Here is a 26,457-nt window from a genome sequence, read left to right on the forward strand (position 1 = left end):
GATAGAAATGTGTCAGGACATTCAGAGCATCGCAGCTATGATAGAAAGGTGTCAGGACACTCAGAGCATCGCAGCTATGATAGAAAGGTGTAAGGACATGCAGAGCATCGCAGCTATGATGGAAAGATGTAAGGACACAGAGCATCGCAGCCATGATAGAAAGGTGTCAGGACACGCAGAGCATCGCAGCCATGATAGAAAGGTGTAAGGACACGCAGAGCATCGCAGCCATGATAGAAAGGTGTTAGAACATGCAGAGCATCGCAGCTATGATAGAAAGGTGTTAGGACACGCAGAGCATCGCAGCTATGATAGAAAGGTGTCAGGACACGCAGAGCATCGCAGCCATGATAGAAAGGTGTAAGGACATGCAGAGCATCGCAGCTATGATGGAAAGATGTAAGGACACAGAGCATCGCAGCCATGATAGAAAGGTGTCAGGACACGCAGAGCATCGCAGCCATGATAGAAAGGTGTAAGGACACGCAGAGCATCGCAGCTATGATGGAAAGATGTAAGGTTACTCAGAGCATCGCAGCTATGATAGAAATGTGTCAGGACACTCAGAGCATCGCAGCTATGATAGAAAGGTGTCAGGACACTCAGAGCATCGCAGCTATGATAGAAAGGTGTAAGGGCACGCAGAGCATCGCAGCCATAATAAAAAGGTGTTAGAACATGCAGAGCATCGCAGCTATGATAGAAAGGTGTTAGGACACGCAGAGCATCGCAGCTATGATAGAAAGGTGTCAGGACACGCAGAGCATCGCAGCCATGATAGAAAGGTGTACGGACACGCAGAGCATCGCAGCCATGATAGAAAGGTTTAAGGATACGCAGAGCATCGCAGCTATGATGGAAAGGTGTCAGGACACGCAGAGCATCGCAGCCATGATAGCAGGGTGTCAGGACACACAGAGCATCGCAGCTCTGATAGAAAGGTGTCAGGACATGCAGAGCATCGCAGCCATGATAGCAGGGTGTCAGGACACACAGAGCATCGCAGCTCTGATAGAAAGGTGTCAGGACACACAGAGCATCGGAGCCATGATAGCAGGGTGTCAGGACACACAGAGCATCGCAGCTATGATAGAAAGGTGTCAGGACACGCAGAGCATCGCAGCCATGATAGCAGGGTGTCAGAACGCACAGAGCATCGCAGCTATGATAGAAAGGTGTCAGGACACGCAGAGCATCGCAGCCATGATAGCAGGGTGTCAGAACGCACAGAGCATCGCAGCTATGATAGAAAGGTGTCAGGACACGCAGAGCAGAAGCTCGCACTGTATATGGAGCAGTGAAGCTGCAGAGCTGTCAGAGTGCCCATGCTGACCCCACCACCAAATCCACTTCTACTAGGAACATAATCATCAGAGCTGGGCCATAATGTAAGAAGGCGGCCTGGTCTGTTGAATCACGATTATATCATGTCCTACTGGTGACCACGGGTTGTGGCATCATGTGGATGTGACAAGTGCCATCTAACTAATTACTGTCCAGACCGAGTACCCCTCCATTGCAGCGGATGCCGTAATGGCAGGATAATGGTTGGTCAGTAATGGTCTGAGGGACATGAAAAATGACGACTTGTATCCAAATGGCCAGATCTCATCAGACCCTGGATGTGACCCTCCGGGCTTCACTTGTGACCCACCTCTCCCTTCGCCCCCTTCCGGGCACATCTCGTCGGTGTCGGCACTGAAGGTGTTTATTTTCTGATCTCCGTTTAATTGCATATAATTGTGATTGATCGGCTGACGCTTTATCATCAGCGGCTGTCAGGGACATAAGTGCTCCCCATATAACTAATTTTATGTTTTATCGCTTTCTCACTGAAGAATTTCCTGGAAGCTTCTTTTTATGGATGCTAAACTTTCCTGATTTAGCGTTTGCATTTCTCAGTTTACCTGATTGCCGGATTTTCATTTTTCTGACCTCTTTTTCTATGTGTTATTGGGCTCTATTCCACATTTGGTTCTACTTAATTATACATCGATTACTTGTAAAAACCCAGATAGGAAACGTTTACACAGTATATAATTGTCAGCTCCATGGTGCCTGCTGGTGCCCGTCCTCATACGGTGACAGGCTAGTGCCATACAGAAAGGGGCATAAATAACAGGGCCATAACCTGGGCAAGTATTATGCCATATAAGACTGCTATAAAGTGCCATCGTCATCATACAGAGAGCAAATAATGTACCATACCTAAATAATACCTGTATCATGCTAAATAATACCTGTATCATGCCTAAATAATATCTGTACCATGCCTAAATAATACCTGTGCCATGCCTAAATAATACCTGTGCCATGCCTAAATAATATCTGTACCATGCTAGATAATAACTGTGCCATGCCTAAATAATATCTGTGCCATACCTAAATAATGCCTGTGCCATACCTAAATAATACCTGTACCATGCCTAAATAATATCTGTACCATGCTAGATAATAACTGTGCCATGCCTAAATAATATCTGTACCATGCCTAAATAATACCTGTATCATGCCTAAATAATATCTGTGCCATACCTAAATAATACCTGTGCCATGCCTAAATAATACCTGTACCATGCCTAAATAATACCTGTGCCATGCCTAAATAATATCTGTACCATGCTAAATACCTGTACCATGCTAGATAATAACTGTACCATACCTAAATAATACCGGTACCATGCCTAAATAATATCTGTACCATGCCTAAATAATACCTGTACCATGCCTAAATAATATCTGTACCATGCCTAAATAATACCTGTGCCATGCCTAAATAATACCTGTATCATGCCTAAATAATATCTGTACCATGCCTAAATAATACCTGTATCAAGCCTAAATAATATCTGTACCATGCCTAAATAATACCTGTGCCATGCCTAAATAATACCTGTATCATGCCTAAATAATATCTGTACCATGCCTAAATAATACCTGTGCCATGCCTAAATAATATCTGTACCATGCTAGATAATAACTGTACCATACCTAAATAATACCGGTACCATGCCTAAATAATATCTGTACCATGCCTAAATAATACCTGTACCATGCCTAAATAATATCTGTACCATACCTAAATAATACCTGTATCAAGCCTAAATAATACCTGTACCATGCCTAAATAATGCCTGTACCATGCCTAAATAGTATCTGTGCCATGCCTAAATAATACCTGTACCCAGGCTGGATAAAAATCTTGATTTTTTTTTAAAAATCAAAAAAATCAGATTTTTTTGATTTAAATCAGATTTTTTTGATTTAAATCATTTGATTTAAATCAGATTTTTTAATCAAGTTGTACACAAGCAAAACTTTGTCTTTTTGCAAATCTAATTGTTTTACACAAATAAAAATATTAAAACAGTTGATTATGAAACCTAATAATTTTTATTTGCACTAATAAACACTCAGAATTGAACTACAGAAAGTACTTTTTAACAATAGCCTATCTCTAACGTTTGAAGTAAGCAAACATCTTCAGTGAATACATCAGTCCTTTAAGCCTACTGTTTATTTAGGACTTTTAATAGGAAAACCAGTTGTCCTGCTTTAGCAGTTCCTAAGCGGTTTCGGACTGTTGTGTGCACAAAACCAAATGAAGAAAACAATCTCTCTACTCCTGCGGATGAAGCCGATGCAGTCAGTAGCTGAGTAGCTAGATTTATTATCTTTGCTGGAAGAACAAGTGATTGCGACTTCCACCCGTCCAGTGATTTTAGTTCATTAACGACGTTATCTGCAAACATGTATTTTTGAAATGGTGTAGATTCACACTTCAATTTCAGCACAGTTGCCACAATGTCATGGTTAGTATTGGCGAGCCACTCCATTGCAGAGTTGATTTCCGCCTCAGATAATTTTTTCCCTCTGTAGATGGGATGCAAGATATTGGCTAAATAGTGTTCTTCTTTTAATGCTTGGTCCTTGCGGTGCTGTATTGCAACCTTTACATTGTTTGAGAGGTTCAAGCGATCTAGAGAACCTTCTAAATCTTTCCAAACTTCTGTGGCATCAGCTATGGTTGCAGTATCTTTCTGCATTTTATCCAACGCAATCGATATTGGCTTTAACCTTTCCAAAAGGTCCTCGGCATTTCTCTTCACACCAAGATTTAATACTTTGCTTCGTATATTAGCATCAATTTTATCCCGATGTGTTTCGCAAATGGACAGTAATTTTGACCAGTTGTTAATAAACAGTTCCAAGCAGTCAGCCAAGGTATTCCATCTAACATCTTGTGGTAGAACCAACTTCAGTCCTCCCATTTCCTTGTAGGTTGCATGTGCAAAATGATTATTGCGGAAATATTTAACAATTTCTACAACATGTTCCTTGACACCCGAAATATGCAGGTCTTTTGCCAAAAGATGCAACAAATGGGCAGAACAACCGTATGTAATGACATTTGTGTCATCCTCATGTGCCAGTTCCGCTCGCATTTTTGCCACATTGCTTGCGTTATCAGTAACTAAGCTCCTTACTTTACATCCAAACTGTTCTTGGCATTGGTGAATTGAGTTCTTAGTAATTTCAAGTAAATATTCAGCAGTATGTGAATTTCCAGATGTGTCGATTGTGTCTGTAAGGTAAGTTTCACCATCTTCTGTTGTGACACAAGTGCAAATTATGGGGTCGTTGTGGATGTTGCTCCAACCATCCAAGCTCATGTTAACAACCTTGTCTTTCAAATATTTTGTACAAGCCGCTCTTTCTATGTCGTATACAGCCTGAAGATGTTTTCCTGAGATATCAAATCTACTTGGTGGTTTGTAGCCTGGTCTAATTCCTTCGATCATTTGTACAAACAATGGGTGCTCAACTAGTCGGAAAGAAGAATTGGTTGCAAATATGAATTTAGCAATTAATTCATCAAAATGTTCTTTCTGGCTCGTCGTAGTCTTTAAGATGAATTTTTCTACACTTTGCACGCAAAGTTTTTTTTTGGGCTGCTTTGTTGAAGTTGTACCCAGATATTGATTGTCACGTGCAGCACAAGCCATATTTGACCCTGAAAGCACAGAAATTAAAAATATAAATCGACTGCGTATTTGAAGAAATATAACGAAAATATTTTGAAACAAACTTTTTGAACAATGTAATGGTCCTCGTCCTATAAGGGCTGTCTCAAAAGTTATGCTACTCAAGTTTTCCGGTGAAGTTGCTTTAATACTGGTAACTAATATCAGAGCAACTGAAAAAAATTATGTCACAAAAGTTTTTAAAATGTTTTTTTTTTAAAAATGGTCAATTTGGCAGACTTCAAAAGTGAATTGCAGCCTACAATAAAAAGAAAATAAGCGTATACACACTTTATTTTTACTTAAAGGACATGTGCACCTTTATTTTTTAAGGTGCAGTGTGCACATGTCCTCCCCCCGCAGCTCTCTTACCTCCGATGTCAGCGCTGCGGGGATCCGTGGCTTCGTTCTGCCCGTCCGCGAGCGCGCCTCCATTCATTTCAATGGAGCGTGCGGCCCGCTGACGTCACGCCGCTGGATCACTGCGAGTAGGCCGCAACCGGAGGACGGGAGGCGGACGGTCAAAACGAAGCCACGGATCTCAGCGCTGCGGGGATCGGAGGTAAGAGCGCTGCGGGGGGGGGAGGACATGTGCACCTTAAAAAAATAAAGGTGCACATGTCCTTTAGCGTTAATTTTCTGTGAAATATTGCCTTAACATAAATTTAAATTCTATACTCCAGAACTACTAGTGCTAGAAATTTCTCTTTTCATAGACTTTAACCATCCCAGTAAAATGTCTGTTAAAAAAATAGGTTGTAATTGCCAGACTTACTAGTACTAGGCTCCTGGTGCATAAGAAGCTGTCAACATCTTCATTTCCCTTCTGGTTGCAGTTTTCATAATGTGATTTCAAACGGCAAACAAGTCCTTGGATATCCTTTTGACAGTATTTGCACTTTGCTCTTGCACCTTTCTTTCCAAGATCTGCTGCTGGCATCTCAACAAAATGAACCCAAATAGGGTCTCTCTTACGACCTGCCATGGCTCACACAGATCACTTATGAAGTTTGATTGTTACTACTACAGCCAAGTACTGCTGACTATCCAACAAGTTTGGGCATGTCAACTGAATGGAAAAAGAAACTAAACCAAAAGTGAAACCAAGCTAGAAGTGTGGAATTAAAGGGGCAGTATGAACAAAATGTGGAGGCTATTAATAGTTTATACAATTAAGACATGCTGCTTTTAAACACCTACCTATTGCCATATAGTAAAACAAAAAAGATTTTTACTTACTTTGGGGTCCCCCCCTCACCCTGGCGTTAGATCGTTGCCCCTAGTTTCGTCCGTGTAACTATGGGCGCACATGCGCACTGCTCTCACTTCTCATTTTAATCGTGATTTATATTAAAAAAAAAACTTTTGATTTAAATCAGTGATTTAAATCATGATTAAAATCATGATTTAAATCGATCCGATTTAAATAGAAAAAAATCTTTTGATTTAAATCGTGATTTAAATCATGATTTAAATCGGCGTGATTTAAATCAATCCACCCTGCCTGTACCATGCCTAAATAATATCTGTACCATGCTAGATAATAACTGTGCCATACCTAAATAATACCTGTACCATGCTAAATAATACCTGTACCATGCCTAAATAATACCTGTACCATGCTAAATAATGCCTGTACCATGCTAAATAAAATCTGTGCCATGCCTAAATAATACCTGTACGATACCTAAATAATATCTGTGCCATGCCTAAATAATACCTGTACCATGCCTAAATAATATCTGTGCCATGCCTAAATAATACCTGTACGATACCTAACTAATATCTGTGCCATGCCTAAATAATACCTGTACCATGCTAACTAACAGTGCTCCAGATGTCCTCGTAATACCTAATCTAATAACACTGCCCTGTAATGTCTACATAACACCACCCTGCAGTAACTCACAGTGCAAAGTAATTGGAAAGTATCACACAATATTATATTGTGATACTGTCTTCTGAACTGTGTATCTAATCCTATCCTGTGTGATACTGTCAACTGAGCTGTGTATATAATCCTATGCTGTGCGATACTCAGGGTATGTGCACACGTTGCCGATTTGGCCCTGTGGATCCGCAGCAGTTTTCCATGCGGTGTACAGTACTATGTAAGCCTATGGAAAACCAAATCCGCTGTGCCCATGGTGCGGAAAATACCGCGTGGAAACGCTGCCTTGTATTTTCCACAGCATGTCAATTCTTTGTGTGGATTCCGCAGCGTTTTTCACCTGCTCCTCAATAGGAATCCGCAGGTGTAAAACCGCAGGTGGAATCCGCACAAAATCCGCAGAAAACCTGCAGGGAATCCGCAGGTATAACATAGGTCATTTTACCTGTGGATTCTGCAGAATCCGCACGGAAAAATCAGCAATGGAATCCGCAACGTGTGCACATACCCTAACTGCTGAGTTGCTGTATGTAATCCTATCATGTGTGATACTGTCTGCTGAGCTGTATGTGTAACCCTATGGCATGATACTCTCTGCTGAGCTGTGTATCTAATCCATCATGTGTGATACTCTCTACTGATGTGTATCTAATCCTGTCCTGTGTGATACAGTGTGCTGAGCCCTTGTGACAATGCGGACGCCTTCTCTCTGCTATGATTCCGCCATGACGTCCACTAGTCTGGAGCTACACGACAGGCGGCAATAGATGGCACTACGCAGCTGTAACGTCGCAGCTTTCACCACCGGACGGCGTCTCGTTGTGTCCCGAAAGTTACAGCGAAAAGAAAGTTTGCAAATAGTTGGAAACTTGGATTTTTTGCGACTTCCTATTTTGAGCTCAACACAATTTTCCAGTCAGTACATGTAACGATTTTATCTTCTAGTGTGCGATCTCCCAGACTGCAGATAATGACATTGAAAGAGAACCTGTCGGCACGTTTTTACATAACGAGGAAGTGGTCCAGCTGTATGGAAGCCAATTTTTATGGAGTTATTATTATAATATTATCGTCACATTTTGCCTTTTTTAATTTTTCTTTATATGTTTCAGGATAATACATTAATACATAGTAATATAATTATGTATAACAAATATTATATATATATATATAATACATTCATATATGATAAATATAATATATTATATTTATCATATGTATATTAATTCTTAATATATATTATGTATATATACATATATTAAATAAGTTATACATTAAATATATTTTGTAAGAAAAAAACAGCTTTGATATGACTCCCAACACAAGGAAACAAGGAGATAAATGACATAATCGGTCACATCTGTGTTTCTTCCTTCCTACCTTCTAGCTGTAGTTGCAGAAACATTTTTTTCCCCTTCTTTGCTGTATTTTGCCACGCTCAAGATGGCGCCGGGAGAGGTCACGCACGCTGTCACGTGACGGCGGCGGTGGCGGAACCTTCTTCTCTGACAGGATCTATATTGCCTCACGTAAGATGGCGTCGGTCGGGCTCGGTTTATCGCTGGTCTCCGGGTTCTGGTTCTTGTGTGTGGCCGCCGATGACTGGATCCAGAAGTGTGACGAGCTGCGGCTGGGACAATATCCTGACCTGAGTGTGTTATCAGTGGGAAGATGGCACGTAGGAGGGAGGCTGTGGAACCACAAGTCGCAGTAGTGACTGCGGTGCCCTGTTTGTATTATATCCTGTGTATGTATATATATATATATATATATATATATATATATATATATATATATATATATATATAATTTTATGCATGAAGTGACTTTTTTTCTTCTGCTTTCGTGTTTCTTCACTGAGGTAAATTTGTGCAGTTACCGTGGTTACGCCTCCTCTGTGTTGTCCACCATGTTTTTTTTGGGGGTGTAAATGTAATAATTTGTCACTTTTCTCCCACCACCAATTATCAGTTTTGCTCTTTCATTTCCCCCCTTTTCTGCTAGGAGACGCAATGTTTTTTTATTTTCTGTCCTCTCAGCCATCGGCCGAAAGGCTGTAAAGTGTCCGAGCGCCGGAGGCTAGTGGGATAGTTCTACTTATGAATGAGATCCTTCATATTCCCTTATAATGGCTGAACCGGTGTATCCAACTGCTCAGATTCAATCAACCGCAGCATCTTGGAGGTTAATTAACATTATATTTACAGTCCTGGCCGAAAGTGTTGGCACCCTTGAAATTGTTCCATAAAATGACGTGTTTCTCCCAGAAAATTATTGTAAATTGTAATGACACGTTTTGTTATACATTTGCTTCTTTCCTTTGTATGTAAGGGAACAACACAAAAAAGGCAAATTGGATATAATTTCACACAAAAAACACCAAAAAAAAATGGGCAGGACAAAAGTGTAGGTAAGCAACTTTGCTTCCAGCATGTGATGCTCGTTCACGCTCACCTGGGGCAAGTAAAGGTACCTTCACACTTAGCGACGCTGCAGCGATACAGACAACGATGCCGAAGTCCCCTGGTAACCAGGGTAAACATCGGGTTACTAAGCGCAGGGCCGCGCTTAGTAACCCGATGTTTACCCTGGTTACCAGCGTAAATGTAAAAAAACAAACAGTACATACTCACCCTCTGCTGTCTGTCACACATCCCTCACCGTCTCCTTCCTGCACTGACTGTGAACGCCGGCCTTAAAGTGAAAGCAGAGCGGTGACGTCACCGCTGTGCTCTGTACTGCCGGCGCTCAGTCAGTGCGGGAAGGAGACGGCGAGGGACGTGTGACAGACAGCAGAGGGTGAGTATGTACTGTTTGTTTTTTTACATTTACGCTGGTAACCAGGGTAAACATCGGGCTACTAAGCGCGGCCCTGCGCTTAGTAACCCGATGTTTACCCTGGTTACCACTGTAAAACTTTGCTGGCATCGTTGCTTTTGCTGTCAAACACGACGATACACGCCGATCTGACGACCAAATAAAGTTCTGAACTTTCAGCAACAACCAGCGATATCACAGCAGGATCCAGATCGCTGCTGCGTGTCAAACACAACGATATCGCTATCCAGGACGCTGCAATGTCACGGATCGCTATCGTTATCGCTGCAAAATCGGTTAGTGTGAAGGTACCTTAACAGGTGTGAGCAACATGAAAATCACACCTGAAACCAGATTAAAAGGGGAGAAGTTGCCTCAATCTTTGCATTGGGTGTCTGTGTGCCACACTAAGCATGGAGAACAGAAAGAGGAGAAGAGAACTGTCTGAGGACTTGGGGACCAAAACTGTTGAAGAATATCAACAATCTCCAGGTTACAAGTCCGTCTCCAGAGATCTTGATGTTTCTTTGTCCACGGTGTATTAAAGACGTTTACAACCCGTGGCACTGTAACTAATCTCCCTGGATGTGGACGGCGGAGAAAAATTGATGAAAGGTTGGAACGCAGGATATGGCGGATGGTGGCTAAGCAGCTCCAATCAAGGTCCAAAGAAATTCACACTGTCCTGCAAGCTCGGGGGGCATCAGTGTCACACTGTCCTGCAGGCTCGGGGGGCATCAGTGTCACACTGTCCTGCAGGCTCGGGGGGCATCAGTATCACACTGTCCTGCAAGCTCGGGGGGCATCAGTGTCACACTGTCCTGCAGGCTCGGGGGGGGCATCAGTGTCACACTGTCCTGCAGGCTCGTGGGGGCATCAGTGTCACACTGTCCTGCAGGCTCGGGGGGGCATCAGTGTCACACTGTCCTGCAGGCTCGGGGGGGCATCAGTGTCACACTGTCCTGCAGGCTCGGGGGGCATCAGTGTCAGCGCAAACTATCTGCCCACATGTGAATGAAATGACAGTCGCTTTACCTTTATACTTGTGGGTTAGAGCTGATAACCACTTTTTCCTTAATCCTTGAACATATGTGTGCATGGACCCTGAAATAAACCCCGTGACTCAAGAGCCGGTCCGGTGCGCCAACTTTACAGCTTATGGTGAGTGCCTTTATTAAAGGGAAGGTGTTGTTAATGTTGAGTTGTTGTGTTTTTTTTTTTGTTTGGCGTGTCTTTATTTTACTTGTTGCATAGTGTAAGAGAAATGTCTTCCTGGAAACCGTCCACAAGCTGCTGATGGCAGATCCTAACGTTTCTTCTTCCTTTTTTTTTTCCACTTGCTTTTTCCTTTTCGTTGTATCTCAACTTTTGTGGCTTTTGTTTTCCATCTTCCTCTAGGATCTTAGCCCTAGTTTTAGAAAAGTGATTACTAAATTTTTCCAGCTTTGTAAAATAAAAAAACTCGGGTAATACTTCCCGTCCGCTGGCTCCCTGCCGCTGCTCCAGTGGTGACATCACGTAGACAGCGTATAGCATCACTGCAGCCAATCACTGAGCTTGGCGGCTCGTGCTGCAGTGATGATCGCTGTCAACGTGATGTCATCATTGAAGCTGAACTACAGACACCGCTGCAGTGTTGGAGAGCTGGAACGGGGGAGGGTGACAAGTATCTGATTGTGTTATTTTGCAATACTGCAAATCTTTGGGGTCCATTTTTGTAAAAGTGGAAAGCCATTTTAAGGGCTTATTCACACAATGTATGGTGGCCATAATATCCATGTGAAAATACGGCAAGTCCTGGCCTCACTGCAACTCTCTATACTTGAGTAGTAGTAGTAACATCATCATAGTGACATTTTCAAGGGAGTTCCCCTTTAACTCCTGTTTACCCAAATGATGGCATTGCTGGGGCCCCCTCAGAAAGGCGCTGTCTATATCTGCCATTCTTGAAATGAAGGCCCATGATTCTCTTACTGATTATTAAAAATAACACGTATAAATTAAGATGCATCCAAGTATCTTTGTATTTTTTTCTGTATAATTTAAAAAATGACCAACACACGAGTTAAATGAAATATCTGTAAACTTTCTTTTTCAAACAAACTTTATTGAAATTTTAAACTTAAAGGGACACTGTCACCCCCTCCAGCCGTTATAAACTAAAAGAGCCACCTTGTGCAGCAGTAAAGCTGCATTCTACCAAGGTGGCTCTTTTAGTTTTTGTTGCTGTTATTCCCCAAATAAAGGTATTTATAATTCTGCCCAAATACCTTTCTTTAGACCTGGAGGCAGGTCTGAACCCCCCTCTTTGAAGCGCCCAACTGCCGTCAGTCATATCTTCTGGGGCGCTGGTCGCCGCCCCCTCAGCGCTGTTTTCCTCGGAAATCCGGCGCCTGCGCTGTGCATAATGCATAACACACTGCGGGGCGGGGATTCAGTAGCTAGGTGGCCGCACAGGCGCAGTCTGCAACCCAGCCGGTGATGTCAGACGGCCAATGCTCAATGCGCCTCCCCAAGGCAGAAGAGCACAGCGCAGGCGCCGGATTTCCGAGGAAAACAGCGCTGAGGGGGCGGCGACCAGCGCCCCAGAAGATATGACTGACGGCAGTTTGGCACTTCAAAGAGGGGGGTTCATACCTGCCTCCAGGTCTAAAGAAAGGTATTTGGGCAGAATTATAAATACCTTTATTTGGGGAATAACAGCAACAAAAACTAAAAGAGCCACCTTGGTAGAATGCAGCTTTACTGCTGCACAAGGTGGCTCTTTTAGTTTATAACGGCTGGAGGGGGTGACAGTGTCCCTTTAAATATCTGTAAACTTTCTGATGGTTTCAATTAAATGTACGGTAAATCTTTTTTTTTTTTCTCTTTCCTCCATGACGGCACCATGGAGAGAGAGGGGATCCGCCCACCAGGGACAGAAAACCTACAGATAAAAAGGCGGTACCTCTCTCCCGCATCAGTTGGTTTCCTGTCCTTGATAGACCTACAGCTTACCGACAGGAAGACGTCGTTGGATTCCGGGGCCAATCAGTCCGACTCAGGCAGCGGAGGTCCCCCTGCCTCGGCTGGTGTGGTGACCCGAAGCGCCACCGCTGGGGCTAGTGGGCCTCTAGGGTGTGCAGGGGAGTTGGAATGGAGTTCGCGGCCACCTCCTCGGGTAAGATGCTGCAGCAGCGATAAACATCCAGGGGGGTCCCTCTGTTGTTGCGGGGAGAGTGGCGCTCCCCCTCCTGAAGCGTCAGCCTGCAAGCTGCAAAAGGGTGCAGCGTGAAAAAAAAAAAAAAAAAAAAAAAGGCCGCATGCTGCCTCTTCCAGAATGTTCTCCAAAGAACGCCGGAGCTGAGCCCAGGGCTGAAACCCTCCTGGGGGGCGGGGTCCCTCAGCCACAGAGACCAGTGAGCAGACGAGGCTCCTTGGTGGAGCCGCTTCCTCCTGCAGCTGAGGTACCCTGCTCCAACGCCGGCTGGCAAGCCACCGCTACTTCTATTGCCAGGCCAGACTGATCCAGGTAGTGGGGGTTCCCTACCTCGGCTGGCGTGGTATCCTGAGGCGCCACTGCTGGGGCAGCGGGCCTTTAGGTTTGTGTGGGGAGAGGTGGCAAAGAGGACGCATGGTGGAGAAGGCTGTCACACTTCAGCTGACGTCAGAGCAGGGCGCCGGGGCATAAGGTCGCCTTGCGTTCCACGGTAGAAAGTGCGGAACGAGATAGGCAACAGGCTGGTTTCCTGGATCTCATGGGGCAGGAGAGAAAATCATTGACAGCAATGCTTCATTCCTGATGGGACGCCGCTTCCCTTCATGATAGGCTCTCGGCGTTACCAGCTCCCCCTGTTTTTTTTAGCAGGTATGGAGCCAGCACAGGTAAGTGCATGGTGGAATGTTCTGTTGATGGTCTCATGCCTTTGTGCCAAAGCTGTGCTAGAGCCTCATGTGCGAGGTATGTTTTCACATATACACAGCTAGGCCTTGGACCTCTAGGCTATAATAAGGCCATATGTCCAGGCTACATCTCATGATTTGACTTAAGTTAGTTGCATGTCTTGTCTGCGTAGAGCCTTATGATTGGACTTCAGAGTGACTTTTTGGAAGCATGTTTTTCTTTCTTTTTTTTTTTTTTTTTGGTTCGATTAAACAGGTGTTTCACTTTTCTTTGCAACTTAACTACTCTATGCCTTGGGAGGACACATGGTGTTAATAAAGCACTTTGTCTCCATGAAGACTGCCCTTCAGCTGCGGCTCATTAGTTAGCTCCTTCGGGTGGGATCAGTCTGACAAATGAGATGTACTATCCAGAGTGGAGGCTTATCCGTATCTCTGAGAAATTGCTCTTTTGCTTGTAACTGTGGGCCTGTTTGGCATCTTCAAGCATGACTGTAGCTCTATGCATTATATTGCGTGCCTCTGTGTATCATATTGCATCATAGTGCTTCTATGCATTATATTGCGTGCCTCTGTGCATCATAGTGCCTCTATGCATTATATTGCGTGCCTCTGTATCATATTGCATCATAGTGCTTCTGTGCATTATATTGCGTGCCTCTGTGCATCATAGTGCCTCTATGCATTGTATTGCGTGCCTCTGTATCATATTGCATCATAGTGCTTCTGTGCATTATATTGAGTGCCTCTGTGCATCATAGTGCCTCTATGCATTATATTGCGTGTCACTGTACATCATATTGCATCATAATACTTCTATGCATTATATTGAGTGCAACATGTTGCATCATAGTGCCTCTATGCATCGTATTGAGCAGAGGTGTCAAACTGCATTCCTCGAGGGCCGCCAACAGGTCATGTTTTCAGGATTTCCTTGTATTGCACAGGTGATAATTTAATCACCTGCACAGAATGATTCCAGCACCTTGTGGAATGCTAAGGAAATCCTGAAAACATGACCTGTTGGCGGCCCACGAGGAATGCAGTTTGACACCTCTGGTATTGAGTGCCTCTGTGCATTGTATTGCATCATAGTGCCTCTATGCATCATACTAAGTGCATCATATTGCATCATAGTGCCTCTATGCATTATATTGCATGTCTGTGTATCATATTGCATCATAGTGCTTCTATGCATTATATTGCATGCCTCTATGTATCATATTGTGTCAGTGCCTCTATGCATTATATTACGTGCCGCTGTACAACATATTGCATATTCTATGCATTATATTGAGTGCGACATGTTGCATCATGGTGCCTCTATGCATCATATTGAGTGCCTCTGTGCGTTGTATTGCATTGTAGTGCCTCTATGCATCATACTGAGTGCCTCGGTACTTCATATAGCATCATTGTGCCTCTTGCATCATGTTGCATCATAGTGCCTTTATGCATCATATTGAGTGCCTCTGTGCTTCATATTGCATCAGTGCCTTTATGCATCATATTGAGTGCCGCTGTGCATCATGTTACATTATAGTACCTTTATGCATCATATTGAGTACCTCTGCTTCATATTGCATCATTGTGCCTCTATGCATCATATTGAGTGCCTCTGTGCATCATGTTGTATCATAGTAACTATGCATCATATTGAGTGCCTCTGTATCATATTGCATCATGGTGCCTCTGTGCATCATGTTGTATTATAGTTATATAGAAATGAACGTCAGTAAGTTATAAGCGCATGGCGACTCAATTAACAATTAGCTGCTATTAGAGAAACAAGAGTCAGAATTGGCCATACAAGTACTATTTAAATATTGAAAATTTCAATTTCCACTTTAAAATTTCATCATATATAATATAATGGCAGTAACAAGTGACTATATATCAAAGTGCATCAAGTGCTGCAGGCTCACAGAACGGGATAAATGTGAATCATATATTGCGGCCATGAATGTTACCAATCTCCACACATGTGCAGTAGAGATAGATGCATACCAGCTAAAAATAAATGTGGCTATAATGTGACCGCACTAACCATATGGTGCATCATAGGCAAAACACCCCGCAATATGTACGAAATAAAGTGCAAGAAGTGAAAGGGTTAATTACCCATGAGTATCCAAAATGACCCGTCTGGAGCCCGGAATGCTACCCCAACGCGCGTTTCGCGTCTTGTGTCTTCACCGCTTCCTCAGGGGGCGTGGCTTAGCAGGGATCTCAATCCAGCATATATAGTGACCGAATCCGGTCATGTGACAGCCGAAAAGTGCGCCTGTGTGAAGCGCAGAGAGACGTCATCACCACATCCCAAGCCTCAGTTCCAGCAGAAGAGTCCCGGTCATGTGAGTGGGTCGGCGCCACGCCCACATCACACAACACGCGATCCCCACCGGAAAGAAGGCAAGGAACAATAGCGGTCGTATATGCATCATACTGAGTGCCTCGGTACTTCATATAGCATCATTGTGCCTCTTGCATCATGTTGAGAGCCTCCGTGCATCATGTTGCATCATAGTGCCTTTATGCATCATATTGAGTGCCTCTGTGCTTCATATTGCATCAGTGCCTTTATGCATCATATTGAGTGCCACTGTGCATCGTTACATTATAGTGCCTTTATGCATCATATTGAGTACCTCTGCTTCATATTGCATCATTGTGCCTCTATGCATCATATTGAGTGCCTCTGTGCATCATGTTGTATCATAGTAACTATGCATCATATTGAGTGCCTCTGTGTATCATATTGCATCATGGTGCCTCTGTGCATCATGTTGTATTATAGTGTTTCATATTGCATCATGGTGCCTCTGTGCATCATATGGCGTCACAGTGCCTCTGCATCATATTACATCATAATGCATCATAGTGCTTCATATTGCCTTTATGCATTGTATTGCATCGTATTGCTTCATTGTGCTTTTTTTGCTTCATATTTCATCATGGCTTCATAGCGCCTCTATGCATCAAAATGTGTGCTTACAGGCAATCAAACAGCTATGCTTGAATTGGCTTAGTAAATTAGCAGTTCTTCCGTTTGGAACAGTTTTCTCAACCTATAAAAGGACATACTACTGTCCGGGACGCAGAAAATACCAAGAGGTGGAAGGAAAGAATCCTTCCCAATTCCACATACGACAATCAGGCTAGTTTCCTTGATTAACATCCAGTAGACAGATTCTCATCCCATAAGTCTATTGTATTATGGTTACCAGGGACGGCATGTCTGCCTTTGGTACCTTGTGGCGAATCAGCACCTCTCTGGTGGGAAGAAACCTGCTTTTCTCTAGCCACAGAGTATGGCTACTCCCTCCATGGCTGTCTGGGTGTATAAATAACACTGACAAGCTTTCCTTTTAGGATATATATATGTGTGTAATATAAGTAAAATAGGAATGATGATCCACGTTTCCCTTTCAGCGCTTCTAATGAGAAGGCCAACTCTGGTAATGTCAGGAAATATTACCTGCCGGATTGTGTATTCCTTAGTTTCAATAATATTTAACCCTTGCTTGGGGTTTAAACATCTAAGGATTCTGAATAGACGTGATCTCCTGGATGAGTAATGTGTGTACATCCTAATGCTCTGCCATTATCCATGTACTAACTGTTATTGGTTTGATCTTACCGCAGTCCAGGACCGGAGGCTAGTGCGCACACGCGGGGTGAGCGCGCGCCCCTATGACGCAAGCAGACGCCGCGGTGCATGACTGGGTAATCCAGTCTGAACAGGCACATGTCACTTTTCCAAGTCCCCTCCTCGTGGAAATATGGTGCAGGTGTCGGGGGCCGGTACTCTGAGCCCTAATATGTGGCAATGGTCAAAAGTCTGGTCACCCAGACTTCGCTGGTGCAACTCCTCAGAATATTAACCATAATATTGATTGTGAATGTTTCCAGGAGTGGAGAAGACCATATAGGAACCACCAAACTGCATGGGGGGGGGGGAAACCTGGAGGAACTTCTTTTCAGGTTCCAAGTTAGAAGAGGGAGTTTCCAATAACAGCTGTCTTAGAGTTTCTGCACAAGAGGTTGGAACAGGGGCTAGCCACAAATACTTTAAAAGTTCAAGTCTTGGCTTTAAGGGCCCTGTACAATTATGAACCAGCTGGGAATCGGGGGATATCCAGGTTCATCAAAGCGTTGGCCAGGTCTAGACCCATCCCCTCTCGGTTTACTCCTCCTTGGGATTTAAACTTGGATCTTATATCCCTATCCAAACCTCCTTTTGAACTCCTGTCAGAGGCTTCTCTGGGAATCTGTCCCTTAAAACATCACTTTATGTAGTTCTCATAAGAGCTCGTAGGGTCAGTGACATTCAGGCATTGTCAAGCCAGCCCTCGCTTCACACAAAGCTTAGAGGATAGGGTTATTCTTAAGATTGCCCCAGCCTAACTTCCAAAAGTGGCATCACGGTTTCTCAGATCTCAGGAGATCTCCCTCTCTGCTTTTTGTCCCAATCTCAAAGATAGTGAAGAGGAAATCTTACATACACTAGACGTGGGGAAATGCCTAATCCAGTACCTAGCGGCCACACGGGAGCGTAGGAAGCATAGGTCTCTTTGTGTGCTTTCAGAGTCCTCGAGAGGGGCGAAAAAGCTTCTAAGGGCACGCCGGTAAGATTGATAAGGGACTCCATTACCCTGGCATACTCCTCGCATGAAGCAGTTTTTCTTCAAGATGGCCAAGAGCCCATTCATCAAGAGAGGTGGCAGCCTCCTGGGCAGAAAAAGACGGGGCCTTAAAAGAACAGATATGTAGAGTTGCTCTGCCATCTTCCCCCTCTACTACGTTCTTTAATCACTATCGGCTGAATCTAGCCTCTTCTTCAGACCTTATCTTTGGAAGTACGCTTCTGGAAGCGGTGGTCCCTCTCTATTATACAATCTCTGCAAATCTCTCCGTGGTGCCGTCATGGGGGACAGAGAAAAATATAGTTACCAATAACGGTATTTCTCTGAGCCCATGACGGCACCCGTACATTCCCTCCCTTCACGTGTGGGTGTGCACACTAGTAAAAGTTATGCTAGTCCTCACGAAAATAGTCACGCGGTATCTCTGTTAAGACTTTGAGTAATGTCGAGTATGTGTGTGTGTGTATATATATATATATATATATATATATATATATATATATATATATATATATATATATATATATATATTGTATAATTTATTTTTTTTTTATTAATCTAAGTTCCCATCATGCTCTGTAAACAACTGATGTGGGAGACAGGTACCGCCTTTTTATCTATAGGTTTCCTGTCCTTGGTGGGCGGATCCCCTCTCTCTCCGTGGTGCCGTCATGGGCTCAGACAAAATACCTTTATCGGTAAGTAACTATTTTTTGCTATAGAATGTAAAAAAAAAAAAGACCACACAATCCACAAATATGTTTATCAACTGTTCTGCCACTTGCTGATGACATTCATCTAATAAATAAAAAGCCCAGAAATTTAATAAAAAGTCAACACTGTCAAAAACAGGCATGAAACATACTCCAACAAGGATATTGAGCAAAAAGAAAGGAGTACCAAATCACCAATAAAGATTAAATATGATATTTATTATGAATAAATCTAAAAACATACAATACAGGATAGTATGAAATGTATATATTAAGACAAATGCATAAAATTGTGAAGGACACAAACAAGAACCAACCACATTACATAGTGTGCACGGAAACCTATGTATCTGGTAGTGCATATAGCAACATATACCACTAATCAGAGGGACAGATCCAGGAAATCACATGGATCACCACAAAATGTGGTCCAATACTAAGTATCCCCAACCAGGTGTACTATGTGCCAATCATATAAATAAGTATCTCACCCAGATGGATCCGTAGATGTGGTCGGACGTAGCCCCAATGCGCATTTCGCGTAAGCTTCTTCAGGGGACCGTGCTACCACATGTATGTCTCCACTTTTTATAACCCCTGCACACCTGTCCCATATGTGGATGCAATTAGCGGCGCATGTCGGCGAAGTCCGCAGAGCCGGAAGTGACATCATCGCAAAGTGTCCGATGCGACGAGCGCTGGTCCCGGCCATAGCCATGGTAACCGAAGCCAGCACGCGCCGCAGTGAGGACGCCGAGATGATGCCACCGCCCACAGACAACGCGGACATGCGCACATGCATCCACAGGGGTGCGCCACACAGTCATGCCACCGGACATAACGTACCTCCATCATTCAGAACAAAGTGCATTGTAGGTAAGTATGGTAACCATGGTAGTACGTATGCTAATAGAGTTTAAAGATGAAAAACATGATTGTTTGACCCATAACGGAATATAAACCGGAAAAAATTGTGACTACAGTGAATACATAATAAAATAAGTAACATAGTGGTCATTATTACAAAGATTATTAATAAGTGCAAATAAAAAAAGTGTGAAAAACAGTGGCCAGTGAAACAAGGCATAATATATAATAATGTGACATACAAAAAAAAGAAAAAATACAAAAATGAAATAAAATGTGGTCCTCCAATAAGGATCTTCATAAATCCGGACACAATCAGATGGGCCATGTTTCTCACTCATAGACATCTATAGTCCATACTCCAGACGATGCAGCATCATCCATGGGACATGATGAATTCAGTCAGGGAAATATATAGCATAAATAACAATAAGCTAAAAACAGAAAATAAAAAATTAAAAATTAAAATAGACATACATGATAAAAGCTAAATCAATATCATAGGTATGCGGCAAAGCTCAGCTGTTCATTTAACCCATTAGGGATCATAGTTCCAAGAGTAGCTATCCACTTGCATTCTCTTTGAGCCAAAATGCGCTTGTAATCCCCACCTCTAATTCCCAGTCTGATTCTATCAATACCAAATATAGTTAGACATTTCGGATCACAGTTGTGTTTTTCCTTGAAGTGTCTGGGCAGGGTTTTCAGAACACTAGCATCTTCTACATTGGCTGCTGCGATGATGTCCCTTACATGTTCCCGCGTTCTCACGCGGAGTTCTCTAGAGGTTAAACCAACATATACTAATGAACACGTACATTGAGCATAATAAACTACGTGAGTAGTATTGCAGGTAATATACTCCTTAATCTTAAATTCTCGGGAACCATCACTTGATGTAAAGGATGTAGCCCTAGCCAGGTTCTTACAGGCCAAACAATTCCCACAAGTAAAGAAACCCATCCTAGGTCTCCCCACCCCAAAAGGGTTGGCTGGCTTGGCAATATAATGACTATCGACAAGTATGTCGCGTAAATTTCTTGATCTTCTTGCAGTCATCATAGGTCTCTCAGATAAATGCCTTGCCAAAATTGGGTCTGTTCTTAGTATCGACCTGGCTAGGGCTACATCCTTTACATCAAGTGATGGTTCCCGAGAATTTAAGATTAAGGAGTATATTACCTGCAATACTACTCACGTAGTTTATTATGCTCAATGTACGTGTTCATTAGTATATGTTGGTTTAACCTCTAGAGAACTCCGCGTGAGAACGCGGGAACATGTAAGGGACATCATCGCAGCAGCCAATGTAGAAGATGCTAGTGTTCTGAAAACCCTGCCCAGACACTTCAAGGAAAAACACAACTGTGATCCGAAATGTCTAACTATATTTGGTATTGATAGAATCAGACTGGGAATTAGAGGTGGGGATTACAAGCGCATTTTGGCTCAAAGAGAATGCAAGTGGATAGCTACTCTTGGAACTATGATCCCTAATGGGTTAAATGAACAGCTGAGCTTTGCCGCATACCTATGATATTGATTTAGCTTTTATCATGTATGTCTATTTTAATTTTTAATTTTTTATTTTCTGTTTTTAGCTTATTGTTATTTATGCTATATATTTCCCTGACTGAATTCATCATGTCCCATGGATGATGCTGCATCGTCTGGAGTATGGACTATAGATGTCTATGAGTGAGAAACATGGCCCATCTGATTGTGTCCGGATTTATGAAGATCCTTATTGGAGGACCACATTTTATTTCATTTTTGTATTTTTTCTTTTTTTTGTATGTCACATTATTATATATTATGCCTTGTTTCACTGGCCACTGTTTTTCACACTTTTTTTATTTGCACTTATTAATAATCTTTGTAATAATGACCACTATGTTACTTATTTTATTATGTATTCACTGTAGTCACAATTTTTTCCGGTTTATATTCCGTTATGGGTCAAACAATCATGTTTTTCATCTTTAAACTCTATTAGCATACGTACTACCATGGTTACCATACTTACCTACAATGCACTTTGTTCTGAATGATGGAGGTACGTTATGTCCGGTGGCATGACTGTGTGGCGCACCCCTGTGGATGCATGTGCGCATGTCCGCGTTGTCTGTGGGCGGTGGCATCCTCTCGGCGTCCTCACTGCGGCGCGTGCTGGCTTCGGTTACCATGGCTATGGCCGGGACCAGCGCTCGTCGCATCGGACGCTTTGCGATGATGTCACTTCCGGCTCTGCGGACTTCGCCGACATGCGCCGCTAATTGCATCCACATATGGGACAGGTGTGCAGGGGTTATAAAAAGTGGAGACATACATGTGGTAGCACGGTCCCCTGAAGAAGCTTACGCGAAATGCGCATTGGGGCTACGTCCGACCACATCTACGGATCCATCTGGGTGAGATACTTATTTATATGATTGGCACATAGTACACCTGGTTGGGGATACTTAGTATTGGACCACATTTTGTGGTGATCCATGTGATTTCCTGGATCTGTCCCTCTGATTAGTGGTATATGTTGCTATATGCACTACCAGATACATAGGTTTCCGTGCACACTATGTAATGTGGTTGGTTCTTGTTTGTGTCCTTCACAATTTTATGCATTTGTCTTAATATATACATTTCATACTATCCTGTATTGTATGTTTTTAGATTTATTCATAATAAATATCATATTTAATCTTTATTGGTGATTTGGTACTCCTTTCTTTTTGCTCAATGACATTCATCTAAGTGGCTTTTTTTCTGTATGATTTCGAAAAAAAGACCAGTTAACATATGAATAAAATAGAAATCCATCATCCATAATTTGCTGATTGTTTCCATGTAACAACTGTTTCTAAATGATGTCATAAAAATGCATGAATAAAAGTGAAGATCCATCAGCTGTGACTGACCCTGATGGTTTCCTTGCAATAACTGTTTTTCCCTAATGTAAAAATTGACTGGATAACACACGATGATGATAATAAAAAGATTCAGGAACTGTTTTCCATGTAATAACTGTTTTTTTTTTTATAGATTATATTTAAGAAAAAAAAAGTTTCAATAAAATAATTATAATAAAAGATCCATCAACTGCAACCTGCTGATGGTTTCTATGCAATAACCTCTTTTTTTTTTTTATAAATAATGTAAAGAATTTTCTAAATCTTATATGTAATGGCCGCACAGCCGATTTGCACTTGGAACGTTATTTTTGTGCTGTTTTTCCTTGATGATGTTGTTAGCGGGGCTGTAAAGCTTTATGGAGAGATAATAATGTGTAATGATTATTCTTTACATGTTTCTCTACTGGGGTTTTAATTCATAAAACCAAATTTACAAACCTAATGTGTACGGAGCCAACAGAGAAGAGGGGAATTTAAAGGAACATAGTGGAAAAATTGAGACCCTGTCTTTTGTTGTGGTTTTTTTTTTTTTTTTTTTCTGTATTGTAGTATGCTACGACTATCAGCATTAGACTTTAGTTTGTGCGACAACCCATTGGTGCCCTGTGAGCGTTTTGTGGGGGCATCTAGGGGCTTTTACAGGAAGTCTATCCTTTGTAATATTCCTTAGCTGCTGTGGTCACTATTGACCCTGGGGTCCAGTCATCTTCCTTTAAGCGCTGCCTCTGCCAGATGATCCCCACCGTTCATGTAACTGCTGCAGACAATCGCCGTCCTCAGAAGTCACATGTCTGAATGAATGCTAACAAGAATGATTGGCTGCAGCATTCATGTCAATGATGGACATGATGTTATCGCTACAGGAGCGCCGAACAGTGGGAGCTTAAATAAAGGAATATTATTTTAATATAATTCCTGTCTTTTATGCAAATATTCCAAATGTCCTGACAACCCCTTTAAATGCCTAATTGCTACAAACCGAATGCGCCGCTGCTTTCCCTGCACTTCTCCTAATTAATCGTGTGGTTTTTCTCACTTAGCTCCGTGTTATCCTGCACCAAATATCTCCTGTAAAGATAATGGGGGAAACGTCACCACGTTCTCTGGAAAAGAAATCGGATTCCACAGACCATTCCCGTGCCGCAATGTGTAAGTACCAGTCCCGTGTACGCTCCATAGGGCCATGTTCTGTTCACAGGAGGTCACACAGATTTTTTATTTTTTTTTAAATACCTGCAGGAATGGATATTCCTACAAAGTGGCCGTGGCGCTCTCATTATTTCTTGGATGGTTGGGAGCTGACAGGTTCTACCTCGGTTACCCTGCTCTAGGTAAGAGACTGTGCTCATTATGTACCATCCAAAAGCCACTGCACAAGAATAAAAATAGTGCAATACTACCCCTATGTGCAAGAATATAACTACTATAATACTGCCCCTATGTACAAGAATATAACTACTATAATACCACTCGTGTGTACAAAAATGTAACTACTATAATACTGCCCCCTATGAACAAGAATATAACTACTATAATACTGCCCCTATGTACAAGAATATAACTACTATAATACTGCCCCTATGTACAAGAATATAACTACTATAATACTGCCCCTATGTACAAGAATATAACTACTATAATACTGCCCCTATGTACAGGAATATAACTACTATAATACTGCCCCTATGTACAGGAATATAACTACTATAATACTGCCCCTATGTACAGGAATATAACTACTATAATACTGCCCCTATGTACAAGAGTATAACTACTATAATACTGCCCCTATATACAATAATATAACTACTATAATACTGCTTCCTATGTGCAAGAATATAACTACTATAATACTACCCACTATGAATAGGAATATAACTACTATAATACTGCTCCTGTGTACAAGAATATAACTACTATAATACTGCCCCCTGTGTACAAGAATATAACTGCTATAATACTGCCCCCTGTGTACAATATAACTGCTATATTACTGCCCCCGTGTACAAGAATATAACTGCTATATTACTGCCTCCGTGTACAAGAATATAACTGCTATATTACTGCCCCCGTGTACAAGAATATAACTGCTATAATACTGCCCCCGTGTACAAGAATATAACTGCTATAATACTGCCCCCGTGTACAAGAATATAACTGCTATAATACTGCCCCCGTGTACAAGAATATAACTGCTATAATACTGCCCCCTGTGTACAAGAATATAACTGCTATAATACTGCCCCCGTGTACAGGAATATAACTACTATAATACTGCCCCCGTGTACAGGAATATAACTACTATAATACTGCCCCTATGTACAAGAGTATAACTACTATAATACTGCCCCTATATACAATAATATAACTACTATAATATTGCTTCCTATGTGCAAGAATATAACTACTATAATACTACCCACTATGAATAGGAATATAACTACTATAATACTGCTCCTGTGTACAAGAATATAACTACTATAATACTGCCCCCTGTGTACAAGAATATAACTGCTATAATACTGCCCCCTGTGTACAATATAACTGCTATATTACTGCCCCCGTGTACAAGAATATAACTGCTATATTACTGCCCCCGTGTACAAGAATATAACTGCTATAATACTGCCCCCGTGTACAAGAATATAACTGCTATAATACTGCCCCCGTGTACAAGAATATAACTGCTATAATACTGCCCCCGTGTACAAGAATATAACTGCTATAATACTGCCCCCTGTGTACAAGAATATAACTGCTATAATACTGCCCCCGTGTACAGGAATATAACTGCTATAATACTGCCCCCGTGTACAGGAATATAACTACTATAATACTGCCCCCTGTGTACAAGAATATAACTGCTATAATAGTGCCCCTATGTACAAGAATATAGCTACAGTACTATAAATACTGCCCCCTATGTACAAGAATATAACTACTATAATACTGCTCCTATGTACAAGAATATAAAATAATGCTGATTAAATAATATATAAATAATGCTGATTGTTCGCTCTGGATATCTATCAAGAACAATCTTTTTTATCAGTGATCAGTGTGAGTAAAAGACCCATGGCCGCTGAGAACGGCGGACACGTCATGCTTTTAAGAAGAGTCCTTTGATATTAGTCTGATCAGAACGTGATCCATTCACTGGGAAGTAAGCATTGTTAGTTTGCCAAGTGTTGACTTTCCCTACAACACCACCACAGGAGAATCTTGGTATTGCACCTCGTCTATTCATATGAATGGGTTGTCTGTAATGCCGGACAGGGCCGGTCCTCCAGGGAGAGAGATGCTCTTTATTACCACGCTCTTCTGTAAGGCTGTGTGCACACGTTGCTGATTTTTTACGTTTTTTTCGCGATAAAAACGCTATAAAACTGCAAAAAAACAGCATACAATAAGCATCCCATCATTTAGAATGAATTCCGCATGTTTTGTGCACATGATGCGTTTTTGTCCACAAAAAAACCGCATCGCGGTAAAAAACGCAGCATGTTCATTAATTTTGCGGGTTTTTTTGCGGATTTCCCACTATAAAATGCATTGAGAAATGTCCGGAAAAAAATGCATCAAAAACGCACAAAAAACGCGTCAAAAACGCGCAAAAAACGCATGCAGATTTCTTGCAGAAAATTTCAGGTTTTTCTCAGGAATTTTCTGCAAGAAATCCTGAACGTGTGCACATAGCCTAAGGGTTGA

The 26,457-nt window shown here is 42.1% G+C and overlaps 2 protein-coding genes across 3 annotated transcripts in view; one reads left to right on the forward strand and one right to left on the reverse strand.

Moving 5' to 3' along the window:
* Nucleotides 1-3,370: 3,370 nt before the first annotated feature.
* LOC143788938 (uncharacterized) lies at nt 3,371-6,465 on the reverse strand. Its single transcript, XM_077278912.1, has 2 exons — nt 5,800-6,465; nt 3,371-5,014 (listed from the first exon to the last, which is right to left on the reverse strand). The coding sequence occupies exons 1-2, from the start codon at nt 5,819-5,821 to the stop codon at nt 3,510-3,512; spliced, it is 1,527 nt and encodes a 508-aa protein (XP_077135027.1). The 5' UTR covers nt 5,822-6,465; the 3' UTR covers nt 3,371-3,509.
* A 1,840-nt stretch (nt 6,466-8,305) lies between these two features.
* Nucleotides 8,306-26,457, forward strand: part of TM2D1 (TM2 domain containing 1) — a 115,388-nt gene continuing 97,236 nt past the window's right edge. Inside the window, exons 1-4 of one of the 2 annotated variants that reach the window (XM_077277159.1) lie at nt 8,306-8,553; nt 10,820-10,893; nt 23,790-23,898; nt 23,989-24,080. In XM_077277159.1, coding sequence (XP_077133274.1) covers nt 8,450-8,553; nt 10,820-10,893; nt 23,790-23,898; nt 23,989-24,080 — 379 coding nt within the window. In that variant the 5' untranslated portion in view covers nt 8,306-8,449. The remainder of the gene's footprint in view (nt 8,554-10,819; nt 10,894-23,789; nt 23,899-23,988; nt 24,081-26,457) is intronic. The other variant, XM_077277160.1, reaches the window with a different exon arrangement.

Source organism: Ranitomeya variabilis, chromosome 8 (assembly GCF_051348905.1).
Source record: "Ranitomeya variabilis isolate aRanVar5 chromosome 8, aRanVar5.hap1, whole genome shotgun sequence".
Taxonomy (NCBI): Eukaryota; Metazoa; Chordata; class Amphibia; order Anura; family Dendrobatidae; genus Ranitomeya; species Ranitomeya variabilis.

Coding starts and splice junctions, on each gene's coding strand:
- LOC143788938 (XM_077278912.1), bottom strand. CDS start 5,821: ATGCACCAGGAGCCTAGTACTA. Junction 5,015..5,799: donor GCACCAGGAGCCTAGTACTA/GTAAGTCTGGCA, acceptor CTGTGCTTTCAG/GGTCAAATATGGCTTGTGCT.